Source organism: Nematolebias whitei, chromosome 8 (assembly GCF_014905685.2).
Source record: "Nematolebias whitei isolate Nwh7 chromosome 8, NemWhi1, whole genome shotgun sequence".
Taxonomy (NCBI): Eukaryota; Metazoa; Chordata; class Actinopteri; order Cyprinodontiformes; family Rivulidae; genus Nematolebias; species Nematolebias whitei.
In genome coordinates this window covers 15,095,016-15,104,053 of record NC_056505.1, presented here as the reverse complement: position 1 = coordinate 15,104,053, position 9,038 = coordinate 15,095,016, and the positions used below count along the sequence as shown (strand labels likewise).

Below are 9,038 nucleotides of genomic sequence, written 5' to 3'. Positions count from 1 at the left end.
GGTCTGGAAAATAACCACAACAACAATAAACAAGGAACAACTGTAAGTCAACCAGTTTTACAGATATCGGGTATATTTGGTGTGGTAGCTGAACATTGTTTCCATTGCATAAATTGAACGCTCAAGTTCACACTAGATTTTCAACATTCAGTCAGGTCATCTGCACAGTTTCTTTTTTGCTTTCATCCGAAGGACTTCTTCAGTCAGAGGAGTCACAAACAAACTGGAGTCCCATGAATACCACACTCCCATAGTGAAAAAAAAAAAAAACAGTTTGCTGGTGATAAGATGGTTTCTGGGGCCTGCCCTCTCCTCTGACAAAACATCTCGGCAAAAAAGAAACCGCCCAGATGACTTAACTGAATATTGTTGGATTATTACCTGGATTACTGAGCATGAACTTTTGCGTTTTGAACCATTTTGGTAGGACTGCCTCAGAGGAGTTGACGGGGGAGAGGGCAGGCCCCAGAAACCATCTTATCACCAGCAAACTGTTTTTTTTTTCACTATGGGAGTGTGGTATTTATGAGACTTCAGTCTGTTTGTGACTCCTCAGACTAAAGAAGTCCTTCGGATGAAGGACGAAACGTCTCAGCAAAAAAGAAACCGTCCAGATAACCTGACTGAACATTGTTGGATTATTACATGGATTATTGAGCATGGACTTTTGGCACACTAGATTTTGTTTTTTGGGAAGTTCTCGCACATGCATGTACACCAGTTTATGGTTTCACATTAATACATAAAACTTCTTTATGACTGTAAGTTTCTTGGTTACTTGCATAACCATTAAATATATATGTGACATCACATTTGTCACTGACGCAAATTCTAATAAATAAGTCTGCTTTTTTTGTTTGTTTGTTTGTTTTTTGAGACAGGCTGGTGTTTATAGTCAGATTTTTGCATGAAAAGGGGGAAAAATTATGTCTTAGATGTTTTTAACTTGAGTTTTTAATTTGGAAATCAAGATGAACATCCTTTTTGAAGCTCACTGGAATGAGGGAGTGCGTGAGATAAGGAGACAACTGTAACAGGTTTGATCTGAATTATGTCAGACCTGGCAACCCACAAGTTCATGTTCGTGTGCACGTTCTGAGACAGACGAGTCGGAGAGTTACTAGTGCAAAAGTCTTCCACATGAGGAGGCCAGAGGGGAAGAAAATGGGATTTAGTAAAAGTTGAGGGAAAAAATGGGATCCCAGTAATTTGCTTTTTCTAAAATTACACACCACTTCACATGTCCCTCCATCTCCTAAAATCACTATTATTTTCACGAATCTTCATGTCTGTATTTGCTTTTCTCCTTCTGTTTATGTCTTACTCAGGGAAAACTATGATATTTGATGGACGACATGTGAGGTGTTACAGAGCTGATGAGTTTTTGACTGATTGTTCCCTTTACAGCTTTCAAATACGAAGAAGGGAGGGATTGTAGTGGTGCGCAAAAGAAGTAGATGGGAAGCTCATTTAGTGAAACAACAGCAGCAAAGCTGACGCAATTATTATTATTTTTTTTTAACTAGATTTAAATATAAAAGTCTGTTTACAGTGAAAAAAACTGATCCATGAAAAGAGATGTTCATCATAGTGAACATTGACATTTTCTCTCTAGCCCCGCTAGAGAAACAAAAGGTGACTAATCTGGGGGTGATAATGGACCCGTCCTTAAAACTCAACAGTCACGTAAACATGATGGTCAAATCCTGTTTTTTTCAGCTGAGACGGCTGTCTAAGCTGAAGCCTATACTCTCCAAAAAGAACCTCGAGACAGTGATCCACGCCTTCATAACATCTAGGCTTGATTACTGCAATTCACTTCTGTTTGGAATCAGTCAGTCCTCCATTGCTCATCTACAACTGGTCCAAAATGCTGCAGCCCGATTTTTAACTGGTACAGGCTATAGAGAGCACATCACGCCAGTTTTGGCCTCCCTGCACTGGCTACCCATTCACCTTCGGATCCATTTCAAAATTCTCATGTATGTTTTTAAATCACTGAACAGTTCCACCCCATCCTATCTCACTGATCTTCTGCAGCCATATGTCCCACCGCGCTCTCTGAGGTCAGCAGACCAGATGCTTCTCTCAGTCCCAGAAACTCGTCGTAAGCTCAGAGGTGACAGGGCTTTCTCTGGTGCAGGTCCACGACTGTGGAATGAGTTGCCACTGAGTGTCCGGCAGGCTCCCACACTCTCAGTCTTTAAGTCTCGCTTGAAGACCCACTTCTATTCGCTTGCCTTTAACACGGTGTGATTTGTTTTGGTCCGGTCTGTTCTCTACTCTGTTGGCCATTTTAGTTAGCTTCTGCTGCTATTTGTATCTGTATTTCTATTTTATGTTTTCCTGTCTGCTGTGCATGTTTGGTTCTTTTGTACAGCACTTTGGTTGGCCTTGTTGCTGTTTTAAGTGCTATATAAATAAATTGGTATGGTATAGTGTGTCTAAAAGGATCAAAACACAATGTCTTCTTTGTAGAGATGGGGAAAAATATTCAAAGCTTCTTGAACATGTCCACATAAAATTACTTGTTTTTGTGTGAGAAAAGTTGTTAGGATTCTACAAAAGCCCCTGAAACAAACTAATTATTGAGCAATCCTTCAAGGAACGTTTATCACTTGCCACCTTTCATGCCAGAGCTTGAAACCAAAATCATCCTATGTTGAAAAAGAGCCTATTTCATCAAACCTTGTATTTGTAAAACTAAATGAGTCATCACAATGTTTGTGCCTTGACTGTGTGCTGGGGATGATGCTCAACTACAAAAAAAACAAAAAAAAGTTAGCTCAATATCTGTGAAAATGGTTGAGTTACAGTCATTCTTTAATTTTATTTTGTTTTCCAAGGCTGGGGCAGTCATTTTAAATTGAGGTGTCTTCAGAAGTCAGTATGTTGTAATTGTCCAACCTCTGATTACTTTTGAGTTTCATTTAAATGTGTCAAGTGGCTCATGAGATTTTGCTAACAGACAAAGTTAGCTCCAAAAGTTGTTGTGCAAGTTTGAAAATCAGATCTCACCAGTTAGTGCTCAAAGTATTTCAGAAACCACTCTTCGCTTCTTTCACACCAAATTAATAACATGGTTATAACCATGCAGCACTGTTTTGTATGTTCTCTTCATGTTTGCGTGGGTTTTCCCCGGGTACTCCGGTTTCCTCCCACAGTATAAAAACATGCATGTTAGGCTGCCCTCAGGCCCAGGCCTGCCCTGAAAAAGAGATCTGTAATCTCAATGGGGTTTCCCTGGTTAAATAAAGGTTAACATTAATAAAATAATGTTTGTGTATAATAATATTGCTTAGCTGTAGAGACCATTTTGAGTGCCAACTGCAAACTTGTAAATTTCATTAAAATCAATCCTGTAGTTCATGTTTTTTTTTGTTGTTTTTTTTAATGCTACAAACAAACACACACACCTTCAGTGTTGAGCGATAATAATTGGGGCTGCTTACACATGGCACTTTCAGATTATATCATGGACTGTAATACACTTGTAATTTTACCTCAGGTAAAATATTAATTGTATTTGTACCTCCTGAGCAAACCCAACTGGGCAGAGTTTCTCTCCGAACACCTCTTTCAACATGGCCACCAGTTTTTCGTGGTGCAGGTTCTGCACGCCATAGAAGTGATTGAAATCCAGGAAAACAACCTCTTTGGCATGAGCTGACAGGAAACTACTGATCTGCTCGAGACCTTCTCGTACCTGGACACAAACACATGAACGCCAACTGGATTAATGATTACTTCGCTGGCATAACGGCATCAAATCTAGATGCACAAACAACTGTGACTTTGTACTTGGACTCTCTGAAGTATGTTGCTTCATCAAGCTCTCAAGCTGCACTTGAACAAACAGGTAAATTGGCTGCCACATACTGTGTATATATATATATATGTAGTGAGTCACGTGAGGTACGTGTCACTTGTTGTATGACAAATATATGTGTATATATTTATGCATACTTTTCACGAGTTCTTCATTTTTCTGACTGTGTAAGCCGTGCATTGAATTTAACAGAAATGTGAACGAGAGACGTTATTTATCCTTGACCCATCAAATGAATGGAATCATTTATTTTCAGAATCAAAGTTTAACATCAAACATTTACATTAATTTGGCAAAATATGAAAATAATAACAGACAGTTTCACAAATAATGAACTTCAAATCACTCGGCGGTGATTTGAGGACTTTGCTTCAGATATTCCTAAAATATCTGTACTGTTTTATGAGAGAGAGGTGAGTTTAAGAGTAAATTGAGATTTATCTTACAGAGGAAATATGTGAGGGAATTTAATCTGTTTGACCAGAAGTTGCACGCTCCGTCAGATCCTCAGCCCGTCCACGGTACACTTTAGTCGAAGAAGAAATCTTTACCTGGTTTGACGATAGATCAGCTCAGTAAGAGTCCTTCAGACTGTTTCAGCGCCTCCGTTCAGAACAGCTAAAAATCCTCGGAGAGTCGTGCGTGGTTAGTTCAAAACAGAATTATAATCCCAAAACGTCTCTGGATTTCATAACTCCAAACTCTTCATAACTCTAGTTCTCTTCGGAACTCCTTCAGAACTTTTCCATTCTCCATGGAATCTTCTGCACTCTCTATCAGCTCATTCTGTTGGACTATCGGACCTGTTGTCAGCTCTCATTCCAACATCTCTCAGAACCCTCATTCTCTTGGAATTCTGGAAATCTCGAATTCTGACTTGAACTGGGAAGTTGTCACATTTTTAAATGAGTTTACTTCCTGTTCAATTTAGAGCTTTCTGATTCGTGGAAGGACCAGAAAGAGGAGTGGTTTTGACGTAAGGTGTTTATCAACAGTCGAGGTCAGAGAATGAAACTTGTTTAACATACAGAAAAGATTATTGCAGAAGCAGCAGACTTTTTGGAGTCTACTCTTGGTAATCTTCTGAAAAAGTTTAAACATGACATTTCTTCTTCAGTAAACATTTAGCTGACCGAAGCCTCAACTTTCACACACTTACGACTTGCTCATTTCAGACAGAAAATCAAGGAATGCTTATTCAGGTGATTTCTTCTCTGAATGAGGAATAAAAATCATTACTTACTGTTTATGTAAAATAAAAATGAGTAGTTCTTTTCAACCTGTAAGAATTGAGTGAAACTAACACAATTGATTATCAAAACATTTGTAAGACAGTAATGATTATAAAGAATTGTCTTTTCTGCTTGATTAATTCAAGAAAGAAAGTTCATCAGATGGCCCAGACTTATTCAGATCAATGAAAATAACAGTCTCTGTCCATCTGGTAGATTTGAGGTCATCTGGTTCACTACATATATATATATATATATATATATATATATATATATATATATTTTTTTTTATAACATCACTAAGCAACCACAAACATCACTAAACAGTCATTGCTTCAAAAAGCATGAAAAAGTGGCTGCTCTCTGCTGACCGTGGCACTGAAGAGTCCGTGGGCGAAGTACAGCTCGTTGTCTGGGTCACGGGGCTTGGTGGAGATGCGCAGGTCAAAGAAGCGTATCCCAGCCTCCAGTTGGCTGGTGAAGTTCATCGTCTGCGTAGCCAACCACTTTCTCATTAGCTTCTTGGCTACTGTGCCGAAAACAGAAACAAAATTCTGCAACGTCTCTGGCTGCTCGGGGCCTACTGGAGACGCCTCGTCGATGTAGAAACTGAAGGAATCATGGGAACCTGAAGGGGAACAGTAAATGTTGAGTCTGCATGCACGTACCAACAGCTGCACATTTTATTTCTGATGAAAGAGAGGTGTCAGTGCAGGAGCACAACATGGCACCATGGAAACAAATATTTGAACAACAGCATCAGTAAAAGAGCACCATCCCAAACGTGAACTCTGACCCCTTGAACTGAAACAACACTTTGTTGACCAGCAGCGATTTTAGCCTCTTTTAGAGGGGCACTGAAGCACCCCTAAAAAATTTTTTATAAACCATAATTAGGATTTTGTAATGAAACTTGGTTCCCAAATCTTAGATTCACCAAAATATTTAAAAAATGTGAAATAAATAAGGACACTCTTAAACAGGCCAGTAAAATATATGAATTTTTTTGCAGGAGTCAGATCCTCAACACCACCTGTCAATCAACCCGATAGGCTATGCTCATCAGCAACTGACCTCAATTTGTCCCGAAGGTAAACGTCCCTTACCGGCAGAAGCTCCACCCCCTTTCCTCCAACAATATTGCTGGGTTTTGCATTATAAACGCTTTGCAGTCATAGGTTAATAGTTAAATTAAAGGTTAATGCTTAAAGTTAGTTATGTTTTGTTTTGTGTTTTGTATGCAGATATGTTACAACTTCTGATTTATTTATTTTTTGTTTGCTATGATCCTCTAAAAGTCCTATTAGTGATTGAGCTCCACGTTAACAGCCATACTATCCTGAACACGCCCAATCTCATCTGATCTTGGAAGCTAACAGGGTCAGGCCTAGTTAGTACTTGGATGGGAGACCGATTGGGAATACCAGGTGCTGTAAGCTTTTGCACTTCTCAGAAACCACACCATTGGGTGCGTTGTTCAAATCAAGAGCCACTATCAGTACTGGGGGCTAAGCACCCCAAAAGGTCAGATCCTAGTATCGCCCCTGTTGACCATGTCTTAGAAATAAGAAAGCAGTACGGTGCCTTTCTTTTTTATTCATAAAGTACAGCATATCATATTTAAGCTATTCACAAATTGCAGTTTGTTCTTTGTACAGCTTAAACTGACTGTTACTCATTAAACTTATACTTTTTTTTTGTTTAAGTAGAGGATACATTCAGATCCACTTGTGGTTTGTGCAGAAATGACTGATTAAATTATAAACTGTGACAGGTTAGACTCTCGTACTTTCAGACAAGGCATAGATTATCTGTTCTTCAGACTTTAGATATTATATTAAAGTTAAGGGCAGCTCTGCTGTGTGGGTCTAGAACCCTTGAAATTAATGTGTACATTCTCATTATTGTAATATGCAAAATGTCAATAAGGCACCTAAAGGGCTCCTCATCATCCTTAATCCTGCTCTTTTTTTAATACGCTACAAGTGTTAATCTTGACTTTCTTCGGTACTTTTGTCATGAACCTTGAAAAAAAATTGTAACGATGAGTACAATAATTATTCTCATCATTGTAATAATCCAAATCTTCATGGAAAAGAAGCACTGCATGACAGCAAGTAGAAAATGTAGCAAGGCGTAAACATTCATTATGTATGCTCCGTTAATAGAGCAATTTCAGGAGCCCCAAAACATCTGAAGATGCCAGTCTAGTTCTGTTTTAACAGATGTTATAGGAACAGGTAACTAACAGGAGGTTAAAAAGTGTATTTATTATATAAATCATCTGACACCAACTAAAATGTGTTTATAGTACAGCAGTAATAGCTTTCAGTGATGCTGCTGGATTATTCGTGTTCATTCATGACTGAAGATAGAAGCAATCAGATGACTTTTGAAATGTAAGACATCAAATAGTTAGATCAGATTCAGCTAAATGCTGCAAGATGCGGGCACAGTGCTTCACCAAACAAATGCACAGTGACCCAAAAGATGATTGTGGAATCAAACCAGGTCTTTTTGAAAGTAAAGAAGTGGGACATTTAACGTCTCAGTCAGTCACTGATCGAAACCAGATGCAAGATGTACTGAAAACAAAACTTAAACCTGAACAAAACATCTTATAAGAGTTGTATGAAATGCATCGCAGGCCATAGATTGTATAAAGTCCATGAGATTCTGAGGCTGCCACAATCAACGCATATTAAAAATACTAAATATAAAAATTAACATGAAATTGTATTTTTTTTTTTTATTATTTAAGAATTATTATAATTGCTAAAGTGGAGATGAACAGACGGCTCTGATGTTTTGTTGCTCAAACAGTGCTCACAGTATAAAACAATGGCTTCCAAACTTTTCAGCATTGAATAAATAAAATTAATAAATAAAACTAAAACAATGGCAGAAACTTGGGACCCTGGCCACCTCTCCAGTGTGCAACCATTACAATTACAACTAAACCATAGCTAGAATGACAAAACCACCATTTTTATTGACTGAAAACAAGACATTTGATCAATTATAATAACCAGGGCCCAAAAAAGAAAAAAATATTAGAATGTTGATTCTGCCTTCCCACGTATATGATCCTGTTTTTTGGGGGCTTTTTTTGTTTGTTTGTTTGTTTGTTTTTGTAAATCTAGCAAGACAAACTTTGTGTGTTTTAACTGTTCTTATACCAAAACATTCATTTAACTCATTAAAAGGTGATTTGCCTTTTGGATTCAGGAATTTTTAGACTTTAAAAAAGATTAAACTTCATTTACAAAAATAAATATATAAATAAATTGCTGTGAAATTATGTGCGCTAATTCTACTACTGCTAGTTACAGGTAATGCTAATCAGTGTTACCAAATATACAATAATTAAATTTAGGGATGCACAATATTTTCGACATGTATCAGTATCTGCCAATAGTAGCAATAGCGTTAAATATTGGACATAGGCCATTCCATCAAAATAACTCAACAATATAAAAGGCATATATATATATATATATATATATATATATATATATATATATATATATATATGGCACTGTTTTTGTATGACAAGGATGCCTGCAGCGCCAGCACAACGTTATGACGTCACACGGGCCGTTGAGTTTAGATTTGTGATAATTTACAAATTTGCACTGTTTGAGTGTTGTCATTGTGTTAGGAGTAAATGTCATGAATAAATTTGACATTAAATATAATCCAAGTTGAAGTGTTACGTCATTTTCAGCCCCCTTTTTGGCATCTGCATTTGGTAGCAGATCAAATGGACAAAGACCGTGCAGAATAATGTAGTATTTTAATTCCACAGCAGAGAAAGCTATGTAGTCTCTGTAAGTAGGTGTAGGAAAAATATATTGGTATTGATTATTAGCCAAATACGTTTTAAAATATCAACATACCAGATATCTGCCAAAAATCCAATATTATCCTTATCAGGTTTATACAACGTCGACCCCCAATGTAGCAGACCAAGGAAG

At 37.6% G+C, this 9,038-nt stretch overlaps 1 protein-coding gene and 1 pseudogene across 1 annotated transcript in view; one reads left to right on the top strand and one right to left on the bottom strand.

Moving 5' to 3' along the window:
• plcxd3 (phosphatidylinositol-specific phospholipase C, X domain containing 3) overlaps positions 1-9,038 on the bottom strand; it is a 31,814-nt gene that overhangs the window by 6,378 nt on the left and 16,398 nt on the right. The window contains exons 2-3 of the mRNA XM_037680338.1: positions 5,433-5,689; positions 3,533-3,706 (exon numbers count right to left, since the gene is read on the bottom strand). Of these exons, the coding sequence (XP_037536266.1) occupies positions 3,533-3,706; positions 5,433-5,689 (431 nt within the window). The remainder of the gene's footprint in view (positions 1-3,532; positions 3,707-5,432; positions 5,690-9,038) is intronic.
• LOC119414153 lies at positions 6,383-6,500 on the top strand (annotated as a pseudogene).